The sequence below is a fragment of the Gouania willdenowi genome, chromosome 13 (assembly GCF_900634775.1).
Source record: "Gouania willdenowi chromosome 13, fGouWil2.1, whole genome shotgun sequence".
Classification (NCBI taxonomy): Eukaryota; Metazoa; Chordata; class Actinopteri; order Blenniiformes; family Gobiesocidae; genus Gouania; species Gouania willdenowi.
This window is the reverse complement of record NC_041056.1, coordinates 33521887-33540419: the sequence shown is the minus strand read 5'-3', so window position 1 is coordinate 33540419 and position 18533 is coordinate 33521887. Positions and strand designations below refer to the sequence as shown.

The window sequence follows — 18533 nt, the reverse complement described above, 5'->3', positions numbered from 1 at the left end:
CATTGGGACCGTTCTTTGAACTTACAGCATCCCACAGTATCTGTTTAAAAAGGGGGAGAAGAGGGATGTTCTTCTTTCGATCGTAAATGTTGCAGGGAGGTGATATAGGGGAAAAACTGTCCTTGGATTCTCCGGTCCTTTTGTTTGGCAGGAAGGGGAGAAGCCCCCCCCCCTGGGGGAATGTTTGCACTTCACAGTAGGCGAGAGACTCTCTGACTCCACGGACTGGTGAAGCCAAATGTTCTAAGTCCAGATCAACTTGGGGGTTTAGTTTCCTACATAATCCCCCTGTTGATAAGGTTTCAATGCTTTGAAGCTCTTATCAAAAAGTTATTTTGAGGAAACAAAAGAGGGAACGAACCTTCAAGTTGAAGAAAACTGGAAACAGGTAAAGGTGTGTTGAGGTCCTCACACACCCTGACGAAAGTTCAGGTCCAACGTCCTTGTTGGCAATTGGAGGCGTTTTTCCCTGTCGGGTCGGGAAATCACTCTCACCTTGATGTTGGGATGAGCAGCATTGCCAGGAAGTCAATACTGGAGGCAAAGCTGGGAGGTTGAAGCAAGAGCCCTTGGTGGTTGAGGCTGGAGCCCCGGAGGTTGAAGAATGGAGCCCCTGGAGGTTGAAGCCTGGAGCCCCTGGTGGCTGAGGCTGGAGCCCCGGAGGTTGAAGATTGGAGCCCCTGGTGGCTGGCGTTGGAGCATTGCCTGGTGTTAATGCCCGTGGACCATGGAGGTAGGAGTTGGGCGACCATGGAGTCGATTCTGAGGTGCCGCTTGGCAGTGGGCACCAGTAGACCAGGGAGGCAGACTAGGTGTGTGTACTATATGTTGCTATGTGTCCCTCAACAATGCTCGGTGCGAACATGTAATTTGGGATCAGAAGTATGGGGTAACATAAAAGTGTACACATAAACACATAGATAGCGTGGTGTCGGTCAGTTACTCCTGGTGCACATCAATAAGACGCCACCATCATCACCTGCGGCCTCTTTGGATCCTGCTGCTGCTGAAGATAAAGCTCCACCATAGCCACCAGCAAATATCTGTGTTATTTTCACACATTTGGCAGCATCTGCCTGAAGAGCTTGTCTCTTTTTATGTCAAAATTTTTCCACGCCTTCTTTCCACTTCTGGCTGCTATTCTCCAGATTCCCCTCTCTCTGTGTACGATTGATTGACAGCCGAGGCCCAAGAGGGAGGGGGCATCGGCCCTCGGCTGTAATTGGTTCAGCCCAGAATCAATCATGACTAATGGGCCGATCTACCAGGTTTGTGGACCAATATGTATCATGAATACCTTTACAAATACTAGCACTATTAGTTTTTAAAAAAAAAAAAAAAGGCCGGCTCAAAATCACCATCGGCCTACCGGGCAAATGCCCGGTACGCCTGATGGCCAGTCCAGCGGTGGGGACAAGTGAGATTTCCGAGAGTGTGAAAAGGCTTATTGCATTATGAGTTCTCACTTTGAAAAGGTAAATTTACAAGGTAAATATTCACTAACCAGGTCCATGATTATTTTTATTAAGCTATTATTTTATTTCAATTTACAAATTTGAAGTAAGTGCACGAGATGGACAGGCCGATAAGTGAAACAGCACCGATCAACTGGTTCATGTCTACAAAATTTGACTAATTTGGGTCACTGTTTAAAAATTGTGCAGCATAAGCTTTGGCAGCTTTTGGCACATTTCTGCTTTGGAGACAGATACCACGTTTCCGATAAAAATCTTTCAAGGAATCAACACACCAATAGGAAAAATAATCTAGATCTCTGTCAGACTTGCTGCCTCTACCGTCAGCTATGGCGAGTTTACACCTCTTGACCTTTATGCGTGAGAAATTGTGCATTGCGTTAGTTCAGGCAGACACGGAAGTCAAGTTATCCCAGCCCTTTTACCTGTCAGTAGCTGTTAACAACTGACAGCATCATTCCCTAATTCAGTTAATCATCCATCTGATCACGTTCCATGCTTCCCATTGAGTTAGTCTCAGTGCTGTATTTAAACCAGGGCAACACGCCTACTTCCACACGCATTGCAACCTCCAACCCCAGCTCCTCTTCTGTCTAATTAACAGAAGGGCAGAGACGTCCCAGAACAGAGCCTTACCGCCAAATCTAAACTGCACGCTTAAAAAAACAATTTGACTAAAGTGAAATAAAATCTGAAGTGTTTCGTTTTGAAAAGTAACCGGATCTTTTATTGCGGAGTACGTGCTTAACTTTCTGTTTAGCTTAATTTGCTCTGTGTTGATTGATGCATCGTGCTCCGCTGTCCGCCAGAAATAAAAGTCCTGCGTATATCTGGCGGAGGGCCATATGGTGGCTCGAGGAGTTCAGAGAGGTCCCGCCAGCCGGTCCACATCCGGTGCCCTAGGGCACGACAGCGGGCCAGTAAGGTCAAAACACACTCACTGCACATTCAGCCACTTTGAACATCACTGATTTAACAGCACAGCTACTGTATCAGGCCAGGCAGGGTAAACCCCTGCGTTGGATTGTTTCACAGTGGTCTTCTATGGCTGAACGTCTCTTAGTTCCACCGGTCTACCAGATTTATTTCATCACTCCGTCACAGCTCCAACCTGTCTCACGCCTACCTTTCACGACATACGTCGGCCTTTTCCACCAGCCTGGAGCTGGAGCTAATTCGACACTAGTGCGTAAGTTCGCTCTTATTTTTTCTGTTTCCACCAACAGAGCTCCAGCTCTCGGAGTTAAAAAAAAAGAGGTAAGCTGGCCCCAACTAGCTGCTGGGCCAGTGCACAGCTCCAATGTGGGCGTGTGCTAGGCACGGTTGTCAACAATCCTGCAAAAACAAAAATCAGGCATTTTTTAATGCTTGCGGGCGCTGGTCGCATTAGCGCACATCCGACAAAAAACATTTAAAAGTGAGTCCAATTGCATATTACTACGGTGACGCAACAGTGCTCGAGACTGCGACCAAATTGGTTGCATATGCTAGTATTTTTTCAGTGTGTGAGTGAAAATTTAATCTGGTCGCATGAGTAGTTTGACCTTATTTTGAAAATCCAAGAGGAGGAAACGGGAAGTGTGCCATGAGATGTCCAGGCACGCGTAGCAACAGAGCGCATGGGTGGAGCGCCTAGCGGATGTGGGGTGGTGGGGGCGGCGGGCGAGAGCGCACTGACTGCACCAAGTGGAGTGACAGAGCGAATGTTGGGAGCGCTTATTGGACCTAGGGTGGGTTGGGCAGGGAAGAGCGTGCCGAGTGAGCAAAGTGAGAGAGCATGCACGCGCAGCACAGCGCAGCTCCCAATATCAGCTGCAGTCTGCATGAGAAGCTACTCAACATAGAATGGGATAAAGTCAGATATGAGCAGTGTTGGGACTAACCCATTTTTAAGTAACGTGTTACAGTAACTACGTAACTTTTTGCGGTAACGAGTACTGTAATGAATGACTGTCAAAATCAAAATCAGTTACTGCGATTTGAACGGACTCGTTACTCATTACTTCACGTGCATAACTGAGGACTATGTGAGCAGAATCCGATTGGCTTCCTCCTTCAAACCCCGGTAGTCTTTACCAGAGGCAAAGTGGCTAGAGCTGTGCGCACCTGCGGCGGGAGCTGGCGTAAACCAGCTGGATGAAGAGGAACAAGTTGTCGCGTGATCCCAGCAGTGCAAGCATATTTTCCATCAGCTCTGTGGGTTTACTGTCCCCCACACCGTTGAGTGACAGCAGGCGATGCCCTCATTCTGTGTCGTACAGCTGGAATGGACGGAGGAGCTGATGTTTGACAGCGGTGTATTTGCTGTGCAACGGTGAGTCTTGCAGCAATCCCCTCACTCGGCGGGTGATGGATGAATCTAACGCTGTGACGACGTGGTCATATTTTGTTTGCAGTGATGCCTCTGGAACTGGACTTCGACGTGCTGAAACTCCTGAAGTTTGCAGATGACACCACCGTCATCGGTCTCATCCGGGACGGGGACGAGTCTGCCTTCAGATGGGAGGTGGAACAGCTGGCTCTTTGGTGCAGTCAGAACCATCTGGAACTGAACCCGTTCAAGACCGTGGAGATGACAGTGGACTTCAGAAGAAATACCCCCCCACTCCCCCCCTTACCATTTTAAATAGGGAATTGGCTACCGTGGACTCCTTCAGGTTCTTGGGATCCACAATCTCACAGGACCTGAAGTGGACCTCCCACATAGACTCAACCAGGAAAAAGGATGTACTTCCTGCGTCAGCTGAGGAAGTTCAACCTGCCCCAGGAGCTGCTGACCATGTTCTACACCTCCATCATTCAGTCTGTTCTGTGCACCTCCATCACTGTCTGGTTTGGATCTACAACCAAACTAGACAGACACAGACTACAAAGGATAGTCAGGACTGCAGAAAAGATCATTGGTGTCGATCTGCCCTCCATCCAAGACTTATACCTGTCCAGGGTCAGAAAACGGGCAGGTAACATCACTGCAGACCCCTCTCACCCTGCACACAATCTGTTTAAACTCCTCCCCTCAGGCAGACGCTACAGATCACTGTACGCCAAAACAACCCGCCATAAAAACAGTTTCTTCCCCCAGGCTGTCACTCTGATCAACACTAAAAAGTCAAAGAGTGTCAGACCTGGTTCTGTGAAAAAACCCTGGAACCAAACATAACAACCCTGGATCAATCTGACACTGAGAATGTTCATGTACATACCTTTAATTTAAATGTTCTCCTGCACTACTTATCAATGCTCTACTGCACTATTTTCCTTTTATTATTATTATATTTTATTATTATCTTTCTTTTCTATTATTTTCCTTCTTTTTATCTTATTTTTTTTTTTATTTTATTTTATTTTTTTATTTATTTATTTATTTTTTATACTATTATTATTATTATTATTATTATTATTATTATTATTATTATTATTATTATTTTATCGAGTTTGCACATTCTAGTCTAACTACTGTTTATATTTATACTTATGTTTATACTTATTATCATCTTTTCTAGTTGATTGTTTATTATTGAATGTTTTCACTATTGGAGAGAGCACAGTTGACCGAGTCAAATTCCTCGTGTGTACAACATACACTTGGCGAATAAAGATGATTCTGATTCTGATTCTGATTCTGAAACTACAGCTCCGGGTCATGTTGTTCAAACACTGGTAACTTGACAATAGCAGCAAACTTCACGGCCCCCGACATTCATGTTCAAATATCAGGATCACCAATGTGGAAGCCGAGAAAGAGGAGACGAACAGGTATTTTGAGTCAGCTTACTTTATTGCCTCACACACAGCATGACAGTTTACCTGTCAAAACATTACCCCTGTCATCACCGCACTTCCTCCACTTCCTCCACACACACACACACACACACACACACTGACACTCACACTCACACTCACACTCACACTCACACTCACACTCACACTCACACGCCACGCCACGCCACTCCACTCCACTCCACTCCACTCTGAATGAGAGATCATCCTCACAGGTGCACCACAGAACTACAATTTCCGTAGTGGACGTGATGCGTACGTGATGCAGCGACATGCAAATGACTATGTTGTTACATACCACTGTGACCTGCATATTTGTATGTGTGTGTGTCAACAGTGTGACGTAAGCGGGAGCCCGGTCTCCCGGGGGATTGTGGGTAATGTTAAGAAAAATAAAGCTGCTCTCTAAAGCACACAGTCGCCGTCCTCCTGATTGAAACACAATATTGGCGACGAAGATGGAGTTTTTTCCCGTCTCACCTGTCTCTCCGTTCCTCGCTTTGCCGGGCGAGCCGCCGATCCCGTGGCCCCGCTGGTTTGAGTCCTTTGAGACGTTCATCGCCGCCGCCGGTGTTGTTGATGCTAGGGATGCTAGGCTAAAGGTCCTGCTCATCCACAGCCTGGGAAACGAGGGACAACGTATTTTCCGCACGCTCGGCCCCGCGGATAAGTATCGGGACTGTGTTGCCTTACTGACTGGACATTTCGCTGCTCCACAGAGCGTCACCGTCCGGCGAATCATCTTCAGACAGCGCCGACAGAGGCCCGGTGAGTCCGTCCATCAGTACGTCACGGACCTCCGATGCTTGGCTAGCGTTTGCAAATTTCAACACCTAGAGGACGAGTTTATTCGGGATCAGTTAGCCGAACACGCAGCTGATCACAAACTGCGTGAGAGACTGCTTATGTCCCCGGACGACACAACTCTGTCTAAGGCAGTGGAAATGGCGTTTCAGCTTAAGTCGGCTGCTCTGCTAGCATCGCGGCTAACGGCTACAGGTCCGCCTCCTTCTCTCTCCACTCCGCTAGCTCAGACTGTGACGCCGGCAGACCAGGCTCCCGGCCCCGCTTTTCCTCACACCGAGCTCGAGGTTAACGTCGCGGGACGTCAGGGTGCCTCAGCACGCCGGCCATGCGGGAACTGTGGCTCGTATTCCCACGCCACAAGGGCACCGGTTTGCCCAGCCACGGGACAGAGATGTCAACGCTGCGGTAGGCTCAATCACTTTGCTAAGGTGTGCCGCTCAACACCCGCTCCCACAAGAACCCAGCGCCACTCATCCCGCCCATCAAGCCCGACCACCATTCACTCGGTGGGTGCCAACAACAGACCTTTCACCTGGTGCACGGTGGAGCTGGATAACGTGTGTTTACCGCTGCTACTGGACACGGCTGCCTCCAGGTCTCTTCTCAGTGAGTCCACGGTTCGGCGACTCTTACCCAGACACACTATCAAAGCAGGAGCAGAGGAGCTGTACGGCTATGGACACACTAAAATTAACATGTTGGGCACTGCTACCTTTTCTGTTCGTTATGGATCCAGGACCCTCCCAGCATTTACGTACCAGGTGTCTCGGCATGGTGCCAACCTCCTCGGTTTCGACTTGTTCTGCGCCCTGGGTTTCGCCATCACTGACAATCTGGGTGCTGCTATCCTGACCGTGACCACACCATGGCAGCTGCGCTGGCCGTCGCTTTTCACTGGGCTGGGCTGCCTCACCGCCTTCAACCACCAACCGCTCATCGACCCAGCTGTGAAGACTGTCATCCAACCTCTGCGCAGGCTGCCCCTCACTTTGCGTGATGATGTCACTGGCGAGCTACAGAAACTGCTGGATGCTGGCATCATCGAACGAGTCGATGCATCGCCCTGGATCTCCAATCTGGTGGTGGCAAAGAAAAAGACAGGCGGCCTCCGCCCCTGTGTCGACCTCAGACAGGTAAACAAAGCGGTGGTCCCGGACAGATACCCACTGCCCACAGTGGAGGAGCTCTCTGCACAGTTTCATGGCTCAACAGTCTTCTCGAAGCTTGACCTTCGCCAGGGCTACCTGCAGGTTCCCCTACACCCTGGCAGCCGCAACCTCACCGCCTTTGTGACCCACATGGGGGTCTTTCGCTACACGCGGATGCCCTTTGGACTCAGCTCCGCTCCCAGCTGCTTCTAGAAAATCATGGCCACCATCTTCGCAGGCATTCCCGGGGTGGTTGTGTACCTGGACGACATTGTGGTGCACGGAGCAACATCCGCCCTGCATGACGACCGCCTTTCCAGGGTGCTGGATGTGCTCGCCGGTCACAACCTCACACTGAATGGGGAGAAGTGCATCTTTGCGGCTCAGGCTATTGAGTTTGTGGGGTTCCGCTTGACCGCTGAGGGGCTAAGCCCGCTGCACTCGAATGTCGATGCTATCCTGCATCTGCCTGAACCCTCCTGCCCGGCGCAACTATCATCGTTTCTGGGGATGACTGCGTTTTACTTACGTTTCCTTCCCCTCTACTCAGACACTACTGCGCCGCTGCGTGCTCTCCTGAAGCAGGATGCACCCTGGATCTGGTCTCCTGCGTGCTCTGCTGCAGTCCGCCGGCTTAAGTCACAACTGACCTCCTCACCTGTTCTGGCCCACTTTGACCTCGACAGCCCCACGTTCGTGACCTGCGATGCATCCAACACTGCGGTAGGTGCAGTCCTGTCTCAATCTCACCAAGGGACTGAGCGTCCAGTGGCGTTCGCTTCTAGAGCGCTTACTCCAACAGAACAGAAGTACTCTGTGGCAGAAAGAGAGGCGCTGGCCTGCGTCTGGGCATGTGAGCGGTGGCACATGTACCTCTACGGTCGACATTTCACACTACGGACCGACCACCAGGCCCTCACGGCCCTCCTAGTCACAACCGGTTCAGGCCACAAACCGCTGCGGCTTTACCGGTGGTCTGAGAGGCTACAGGCATACAACTTCTCCACACAGTTTACCCCAGGCAGGGAGAATGTGGTAGCAGATCTCCTCTCCAGAGCCACACCTGCCTCTGCACCAGACACCAGCCAGGACTCCTCAGAACCAGAACTGATCCTCTTGCTCCACACGCCCCTCGAGGCAGCTGTTTCACTGAAAGACCTTCAGTCGGCCTCTGCACAGGACCCTGTTCTCACCCAGCTCTGCACTTTCATTTGTAACGGCTGGCCTGCCAGGGTTCCTGAGGAACTAGCGCCCTTTCACCGGGTCAGAGGGGACCTCTCCTGCTGGAATGACGTCTGCGTGGCGAGAGGGCTATGCACAGTGGTCCCGAGCACTTTGAGAGAACGGGTCCTGGCCATGGTCCACGACGGCCATCTGGGCGTCGTGAGGGTCTGGTCTGCAGGGACCTGGTCTGGTGGCCGGGCATTGACCGGGCATTGACCGCGACATCGAGGACCTGGTCAGAAACTGTACGTCCTGCCTCACCAGTGGTAAGACCGGCTCTCCCCCACCCCCACCCTTGCAGCCCGTGCCGTGGCCTCGGGCTCCCTGGACCCACATACAGGTGGACATTTGTGGTGAACTTCATGGCACCCCTCAGCATCAGCGCTTCCTCCTGGTAGCATACGATCTCTACTCCAAATGGCCGGAGGTGCTGCCTGCCGGGTCTGTCACCACTACAGTGGTCATCGGTTTCCTCTCCTCTTTGTTCGCTCGCTGGGGTGTCCCTGACGCCATCACCACTGATAACGGGCCTCAGTTTGTTTCAGCTGACTTTGTGGCTTTTACAGAGGGGAGGGGGATAAAGCACATTAGGACTGCCTTTTACCACCCGCAGGCCAACGGAGGCGTGGAGAGGTTTAATCAGACCCTTAAGAACGGGCTCAGAGCACACATGGCAGATGGCCTGTCGTTCTCAACATCACTGCAGAGCACCCTACTGCACTACAGAGCAACACCCCACACTACCACTGGCAACTCTCCAGCCCTACTGATTCTAGGGCTTGAACTACAACTTCCTTTGGACCGACTGCGCCCTCCGGTGAGAGTTACTCCAACAGCAACACCCTCCCCAGGCGACAGAGTGGATCAGCAGCAACGTACAATGAAGCGGTGGTTTGACAGGAGACACCGTGTGAAACCGCCTACACTCACCGTATCAGACTGGGTCCGAGTCCGGCGACCCACTCGATCTCACAAGCTGCTCTCTTTCTGGTCTGCACCAACACAGATCACAGCACAACTGGGGCCAGCTACCTTCCGCGTTACCGATGGGTCACGCTGGCATGTCAGCTGCCTCCGGCGGGTGAAGCAACCGTCTGTGGCGGATCAGCAAACCGCAGCTCATCCACGCTGCACCAGTGGGGTCTGGGACCTTCCAGATGTACTGGCGGAGACCCAGGCTGGACCAGATGTGCGGGCTGAACCCCTGCAGGCTGGACCCCGTCCGGTCCGAGCCCGCCAGAGGCCCTTGTACCTCGATGACTATCTTACTGACTTTTAATACACCAGCATAGTGTATAGCCTGTGAGGTGGCAGAATAATCCACCGGGCTATGCGGGTAAACCGGCAGTCTACCCGGTTTATCTAGCCAGGTTGGCCGTTTGGCCTTGATGTTAGTTTGTGCACTAAGGGGGGGGGGTCTTAGCTCATGACCATTGTTCAGATGTTTTAAAGGGGGGGTAAATGTTACATACCACTGTGACCTGCATATTTGTATGTGTGTGTGTCGACAGTGTGACGTAAGCGGGAGCCCGGTCTCCCGGGGGATTGTGGGTAATGCTAAGAAAAATAAAGCTGCTCTCTAAAGCACACAGTCGCCGTCCTCCTGATTGAAACACAATATATGTGAGGCAGAAAACACTTTTTTTTTTTATCATTTATTTAGTTTCTCTTTGTGAGGCTGAAAATACTTAAGTTTGTCCATCATTACTGAAGATGAGGTCTCCAGTTGGTTAATGTGCTGGTTAAATATGCACGTTTTATGTGTGGCAAGAAATTAGCAAGTAGCGTGTGATGACCATATGATCATGCATTATCAAACTTCAAGTTACTTTTTGTGGCCCTTTAAATACATTAGCTAAAAAATATGAAGCAATTGCAGATGCTAAGTTGGTTATACTACAGTTAAGTTAATTCAAGTACAGCATTTCTGCAAAATAAAAAACAGAATACATGTAACAAGTTATTGTGATTTGCTGTTATTTATTGTTGTAAAAAACTTAACATTGACACTAAAACATTAAAACATTTTGCATTATCATATCTCACTGTCAATTATTACTTCATACAAAACTACGGTTTGCCAGTTAAGTCATCTAATTATCAGCATGTATGTCTATACTGTACAAGCATAGACATACAAGCCCTATGAGCAAGGAGTTCACAGAATTTTTCATCTTAGTGAGGAGGTGTGGTTGACTCCGTTGCTACGTATGATGCAGTCTTCTAAAAGCTGTGATTGGTTGTTAGAAAAAGTGAAAGAAAGCGCTTTGTGCTCCTAGAAATGAATGGAGAATAAAATAAAGGGATCATACTTGGACTGCATTAAGAAATGTGTGATCATGAAATTAATTTAATTCAGCAAAATCAAATAATTTGTACACAGCTTAAAATGTTTGAACCTTGTTCCCATGCCAAATTTTATATTGATTTACTTATTGTTGTTAACTGTCCACTTAATTTTACCGCTTTATGTATTTGATATTAATGGTGGACGCAGACGCCGCTGTCAGTGATTACTGTGATTGCTGGTGCTCTTTTAAAAAGTGAAATACAAGAGTATTACAGTTTTTCTCGATTGTTTACACACATTTTCTGAAAGCATGCCTCATATTCTCAGAAATCTACACACAAATCCAAAAACACACACAATGGACTTGATTTTATTTAGCGCTTTATCACCACACTGAAGCAGTCTCAAAGCGCTTTACATAACAGCTCATTCACCCAATCACTCTCACATTCACACACCAGTGGGACAGGACTGCCATGCAAGGCGCTAGTTGACCACTGGGAGCAACTTAGGGTTCAGTGTCTTGCCCAAGGACACTTCGACACATAGTCAGGTATTGGGATCGAACCCCCAACCTCTCGATCAGAAGACGACCCACGACCACCTGAGCCACGGTCAATGGGAAAAACCTCTCAATTCTTCTGCAAAATTAAACTTCACATTCAAAACAATGTTATTTCTTCTCAAAATGGTATTTTGTTTTCAAATGACACACACAAACCATCATATCAATAGACATTTATGAGAACCAGTTGAACACTGACATGCTCAATGTAAAACACACTTCTCTATTCATCGTAATGACTTAGGCCTTTTTTGTTCAGTCTTTCACTTACTACAGATACAGACAGTATATACATAAGTGTGTTGTAATGTAAGATATTTGAGAATACTGTTTTTATACTCAGAACACACAAATACACGGTAATAAATATATTCTATCCCACAATTTCCCACAAAAACAATGTACACAGTGTACATCCCAACCAACACAAGGTTCCACATACTGTACAGTGGTCTACATACAAAACAGAAGAATTTACTGTATACGGTTACTGTAAAAAAAAAAAAAAAACTTTGCTGCATCCTGTCTTCTGTTTGGGTCTGGCTACAGCACCTCATCCACATCACAATCAATATTTTCCCTGGTCAAGCAGCGTGAGAAATATCGCGTAGCATGGCCAATCCAGCCATGAAAAGCATCAACTGCTATATCTCTACATGCGTCTTTCATAGCTTGGAGAAGGGGTATACGCGTTTGTGGATTTCGGTCATACACTTTCCATCTCCAGGCAGAAAGAAATTCCTATATAGGATTTAGGAATGGGGAATATGGAGGGAGATAAACAACTATAAAACGTGGGTGGGCAATGAACCAGTTACGAACCAGAGCAGCCCTCTGGAAACTTACGTTGTCCCAAATGGGCCATCTATCTGGTCTGGTGGAATGAGTGTGTTGTGTAGCGTGTCCAGGAATGTGATCAGATGGGCAGTGTTGTAGGGGCCAAGGGTACCATGGTGATGCATGACACCATGGTGCGTAATCGCTGCACACATTGTGATGTTCCCTCCGCGCTGGTCAGGGACTTCAACAATAGCACGCTGCCCAATCATATTCCTTCCCCTCCTTCGTCTTTTTGTGAGGTTGAATCCAACTTCATCAATGAAGATGAACTGGTGCTCCACTGCAGCCTCTAGCTCAAGGACTCTCTGAAACACACATGACAATATCAGAAATAGACATAGGAGTGGTCACTATTGTAAAACACAATCATTGTGATTACAATACTGAAATATGTATACAGTCATTTATACAGTGTTGCGAGTATGCATCAATTGTGGGATTGTATACGACTCACTTGCACATAGTTATATCTCAATTCTTTGACTCTCTCTGAATTGCGTTCAAATGGCACCTGTAGACCTGCTTCATCCTCACATTATTTCTGCACACGACACGGTCCAGTGTTGATAAGCTTATCCTATCAATATTTTGAAATATGTCATTGTTTTCTATTATTTTTCTTTGTATTTGCTGTAACGATATGGCATTATTTTCTAGGACCATGTTGATTATTTCAGTTTCCTGTTCAGGAGATGGAAGACGTTCCCGACCACCTTGTGCTGGTAATCTTTCAGTTCTGCCAAACAAATAGTAAAATACTGTAAATACTCTGTTGAAATGCAAAGTAGGAATACATTTCCCAAATACTTGAAACATACTTTATTTCTATAGAACAGTCCACAGGCATTTCTGTACTACTGTACTCATTGAGTACTGTATTGATATGCAGTACTGCAATTTTCTATTGAGAGTAGATTTCTTACCTATTCTCATTTGGGAAGGTCCGGATAATGAATGCTACAGTGTAGCTGCTCAAATGTGGCTGTACTCTTTGCCCCGCCTCCCTCATTGTTAGACCATGGTTGATCACATGGTCAACCAAAGTGGCTCGGATCTCATCAGAGATTACAGTCCTTGGCCTTCCTTGTCCTCGTTCTTGTCCTCCCCATTCTCCTCCTCTTATTCTCACTCTTCTGGCTCTGGCTCTCCCTCTGTTTCCAATGTTGGCACCCATTGCTCCAAAACAGAGCTCACCTGTTGCCCTTTTTATGCTAAAGCTCTGATTGCTAACTGTAAACCTGTGTGACAGGTGTTTACCCATGTGAATGAGTCAGTGTGCATAGTAGGACAACTTAACTTTAGAATTTGAATGGTAGTGTGTTCCTTGTGACAACAAGAGATTTACGTCATGAAAATTGTGCCAAATGCAGAGAATTGTGTGTAGTGTTGTGAAAAAAATGTGTTTTAGAATTGCAATTTGAGTGGAAAGCAGGAATTGTGCTTGTCGTTTAGCAGAATTGGTTCAGGGGGTTGGTGCACGAGTTACATGTTGTGGTCATTGTGTCTCAAGTTCCAGTTTTTGTGTGTAAACAATCGAGAAAAACTGTAAGAAGGGAAACTGGGTCCTGGGATCACGACACAAGGCAGACCGGGGAGCGCATTGCTCAGATAATCAATGCATTGCTCCATCAAAGCGAGGGCGGAGATTACAGGACACAAGCAAGGGAGCAAAACAAATTGCGCAGCAATACAAGGCTGCTGTTGCGTTACGCTGTGTGAGAAAAGTTAGAACCAGAATAGTTTTATTGCCATTTATTAAAACAATACAAGGAATGTGACTTGGTGGATGGTTCGAAAAAAAACTAAAGCAAACCAAAAACACTATAATAATAATAACAATAATAATAATAATAATAATAATAATAATAATAATAATAATAATAATAATAATAATAATAATAATATCAATAATAAATGTAATCCAATAGCATCTTATTTAAGCGTTAAACATACAGAGAATATCTTGTCGACCGCTCTGTCTTTCTCTTTGTTTCTGTTTGTTTAAGACACTTTTAGACTTCTTAAGTCCCCCTCACTCTTCCTAACAGTTTTTCACCTTGGGAGCTCTCTTAGGGCCTAAGATGCTTTGTGAATTACTTTTATCCTAACAAGGTAAAATTATAAGACGTCACTAAGAGCTACCTAGTGGATGCTTGTGACTACGGGCACTGGAGGTTTAGTTACTCTTTAAGTTAAAGTAACTAATCCAAATTGGCAACAGTCAAATAATTGAGCTTGGTCATTGTTGAAGAGTTCCAACTAAAAGGCAGTGAGATTAACAGATTTTTTTAATTTTATTTTGGAATCTCCAGATGGACAAATCTTATTGCAAGAGTGTTTTGAAATTTGAAAAAGTCAAATTTAGTTTTTTTTTACTTCCACATTTAATCTTTTCCAATTTCAGTGATGACACTGGTTGGATAATGTATATTGAACGTGTGTGTTTCTCCATAATTCGGAATTGTTGAAATAGTTTACATAACAACATTCTCACAATGATAATCTATTTTAAAACTCAGGGTGCTGAATGTAAAAATCAAGTGACAATATAGTTTTAATATTTAGCTCACTTTCTTAACATTTAGCTTGTTTACCTCACATTTAAGACAGAAATCCATGTAAAACAGCATATACTGTATATATATATATATATATATATATATATATATATATATATATATATATATATATATATATATAAATAATGTTGTTTTAAATCTAAATGCTAAATTTAAAACTCAATACTAAATGTACTTTCTCACCACAGAAAGTGTTGAAAATTTTAAATAATTTGCGCGCACAGAGTTACAGGGATAGCCTCACAGAGTGAATATGTTGGTAAACCTGGTCAAATCTGGAGCGGTCGGAATATTTTCTGTTTAGTAGTTTGGGCGCCTGACATTTGAAGTAAAGAGCGAGTGATGTGGATTCCATGTCAGAGAGATGCAAGTTTTCATTTATTTTAATAATTCAGATTTATTTTATCACAGAGGCAACATTTTCCATGGTGGCAAAGTTCAGTGTGTTTACTTTAAATGTTTAATTGTCCATTTTCCAACCCGCTTTCTCATTGTCAGGGTTGCGGGGATAAAATGTTGTTTTACATGTATTTCTGTCTTAATTGTAAGGAAAATCAGACACATTTGAAGTAAATGAGTTAAATATTGATTTTTGTTTTCCTTTATTTGAAAAATGTTCATTGTACAACAACAATGGCAAAAGCATGTATACATGTGTTAAGGTTCAGAACGGATGAAAAAATCTTGTGAGATGTATATAAATTAGAAGTAGAATAAACAACCGATGAGTTAAATAATAAAAAACAATAAAAAATGAATAAGATACCACAAAAGATAAAACAACAACACACAAACACAAGGGGGTGTCCATTAATCTCAGATCATCTATGGTATTTTGAACTTCAATAGCATGTTTAGATTCCATGAAGCTTATTGAAGAGAGTAAAAAGGACAGTTCTTTGTGAAAGTATAATGGTTTGGTTTTTAGAAATTTGCATTTGTGGATACAAATTTTGCCCAATAAAATGATAAAGTTTAAAATATTTTGTTTGTTTTTCATTGCTGAGAAATCCAAATATAATGTATTCATTGGAACAATTCTGTGCCCCTATTCACAAAGCTTCACAGAGGCTTTTCGGAGAGTTTCTAACTTAGCTTAAAAATTCCTAGCATAAGGAATCTTGGCTTAAAAGTGATTCAGGAAGTTTCTGAGAGCAACTTCGAGCAAGGAAGGACAGAAACTTTAATCTTACTGAGGAGGTGTGGTTGACCCCATTGCTGGGTATGATGCAGTCTTATAAAAGCTGTGATTGGTTGTTAGAAAATAGAGAGAGTAAAATCAACTGATCATAATTGGACTGAATTAAGAAAGCTGAAATCATTTCATTCAGCAAAATTAAATTATTTTGTACACAGCTTAAAAATGTTTGAACCACGTTTACCTGCAATTATCATATTGAATTATTTATTGATGTTAATTGCTCACGTTGTTAATTTTCCCATATTTTGATATTAATAGTGGATGCAGAGGACGTCAATGATTACTGTGATTGTTGGAACTCTTTTAAAAAGCTAAATAAAAGAGTATTAAGAGGGAAACTGGGTCCTGGGATCATGGCACAAAGGAAGAGGCAGACCTGGGGGCTCACTGTCCAACAAATTATTGTGTCTTTTTTTTGTGTGCGCACGAGCAACGAGTGTGAGAAACACTGCTACATGTGCGGCAAACCAAGTAAAGTTTTTCTCAAACAGATGAATGTTGTAGTCTACCATAAGGCAATGGTTGCCAAAATCACTTGCTTTAATATTAATAATTGCATGAATGTTTTATAATTACATATGGTCATTTACTGAACCATTTAGGGGGTGGATCACCAGCTTTCTGTTCACATAAATACCTCGTCTTGTGATGGTGCAGTTTTGCAGATGTCAATAACAGCAACAACGCCAGGGAAACCCTCTATGCCCATGAATGCCTGTTTGTTGGCATGCAATGAGCATCCAGCAGAAAGCTAACAAATCCAGCCAATCATTTTCTGACCTGCTTGCTCCTTTTCAGGCGCTTGATTCCTGCACAATCAAGCCTATAGTGTGTTATTAAATCACTGTTGTTAAACAGACAGAGAATATCTCTCTTTTCTCTCTGTCTTTCTACCATCTTGCATCCTTATGATGCTTTGTGAATTTGAGCACTGGAGATTGAGAATCCTGGGAAAAGTCAGTAATTCACATCGTCCCACAAAGCTTTAGAAAAATCACAATCAAAGAATAAATATTCTGCAGTTAAATATTTACGACAAAGAGAACAGCAGTCATCGTCTATACCAAAATGGCGAATATCAAAAATGCATCAGCTAGAAAATTGTCAACAAATTCTTACATTTAGCACCCTATACACTAGTGACACTGTAATCATGTCTGTATTCTGCTTATGTAAAAGTTGTTTAATTCTTTCTATCTCATCACGGAGTAAAACTGTTTATTGCTCTTCAAGGATGGGACAACTACAGATAGAATCTCATGAACATGTAACAAAAAAGTAAGATTTCTATCACACTTAAGCCTGAATGTGTCAGATCATGGCCTTACATTTCCAATTAGTTCTATTCTGAGATAAGTATTGTGTCTGACATGTCCGATTGAAAGATTTTACCTGAGATGAATAATCTCAAAGCTTTTCTGAACCATGTGTAAAAGAATGCATATATTAAAGGGTTTGCAGTAGAATTCAAGTAACCCACCCACACAAAAGTGCCAAAGAGTGCTGGTGGTGTGTAATAGTCAATATAAGGATCAGTAATGTTGCAGACAAAAAATGGAGCCCAAAAGGAGAGAAAGGCTCCCATGATGACAGCAAGGGTTTTTGTGGCTTTTGTCTGAGTTGTATTAGGGTTTTTTTCTAAGGTTTTAGGTTGTATACCGCATGACTGCCTCTTCGCAACCAGGAAAATCTTTAAATAAACACTGAGCATGATAATTCCTGGAATGTAAAAGGACAGAACTGATGAGGCCAGGCTTGAGAGGCCACTCTGAAATAGAAGACATCCTCCTTCACATGCAACTTTATTCAAGTAAAACTCCTCTATTCCCAAAAGATTTAGCTTCAGAAAAATCATCCCAAAGCCCAAAATAGATGAGACACTCCAGCTGAGGAAAATCATAATCAACACAACGTTCACAGATATCTTTTGACTGTACAGCAGAGGATGGCACACAGCATAGTATCGGTCAAGTGAAATAAACATTAGATTCAGAATTGATGCTGTACATAGTGTAACATCTGAGCTTAAGTAGAATTTACAAAAGAACCCTCCAAAATACCAGCAGGTCTCCACACAGTGTATCATGCTCGGTAGCATTACAAGCAGTCCTAAGAGAAGGTCGGATATTGCCAGAGAGACTATCAGGTAATTAGTAGGAGTATGAAGCTGCTTGAAATAAGCAACAGAGAGAGACACCAATAGGTTCCCACACACTGTGAGGGTGACAGTGGCTCCTAGAAACATATAGAGAGTGATCCGAATAGGCAAGGGGTAGATGGTTCTCACACATGAGTCATTCCTTGATTCATAGCAAAGGGAAGCCTCCATCTGTTCAGAGGCAGAAGAAGGACAAACTCAGAAATGGGGAAAATTGCTATTAACCAGACTGAGAAGGAACATAAAGGAATAATGACCAGCAGTACTGTAGTGTAGTAGTACCAAAATGTATTGCAGTCAACACCTTTAACCACTACCAAAATTTAGCAGTTTCAGCTAGAGGTCAATATTTTGGGTGAGATGATCCAAATCAGTTGGCCTTGACAGGAAGAATGACAGGGAATTAAAAAGAAAGAAAATGTTAGTAATGGTCCCATACTTCCAGAGAAAATAATGGTAGAATGAA

At 44.6% G+C, this 18533-nt stretch overlaps 1 protein-coding gene and 1 pseudogene across 1 annotated transcript; one reads left to right on the top strand and one right to left on the bottom strand.

The window, feature by feature from the left end:
* The window catches only part of LOC114473983 (olfactory receptor 142-like), a 50044-nt pseudogene extending 47666 nt beyond the window's left edge, over window positions 1-2378 (top strand).
* A 14873-nt stretch (window positions 2379-17251) lies between these two features.
* LOC114473982 (trace amine-associated receptor 1-like) lies at window positions 17252-18238 on the bottom strand. The gene is made up of 2 exons (XM_028463810.1): window positions 17950-18238; window positions 17252-17877 (listed from the first exon to the last, which is right to left on the bottom strand). Exons 1-2 carry the CDS (start codon window positions 18236-18238, stop codon window positions 17252-17254), a joined length of 915 nt encoding a protein of 304 aa, XP_028319611.1.
* Between the last annotated feature and the right edge of the window lie 295 nt (window positions 18239-18533).

Coding starts and splice junctions, on each gene's coding strand:
- LOC114473982 (XM_028463810.1), bottom strand. CDS start 18,238: ATGGAGGCTTCCCTTTGCTATGAATCAAGGAATGACTCATGTGTGAGA. Junction 17,878..17,949: donor GTATTTTGGAGGGTTCTTTT/GTAAATTCTACT, acceptor TTATTTCACTTG/ACCGATACTATGCTGTGTGC.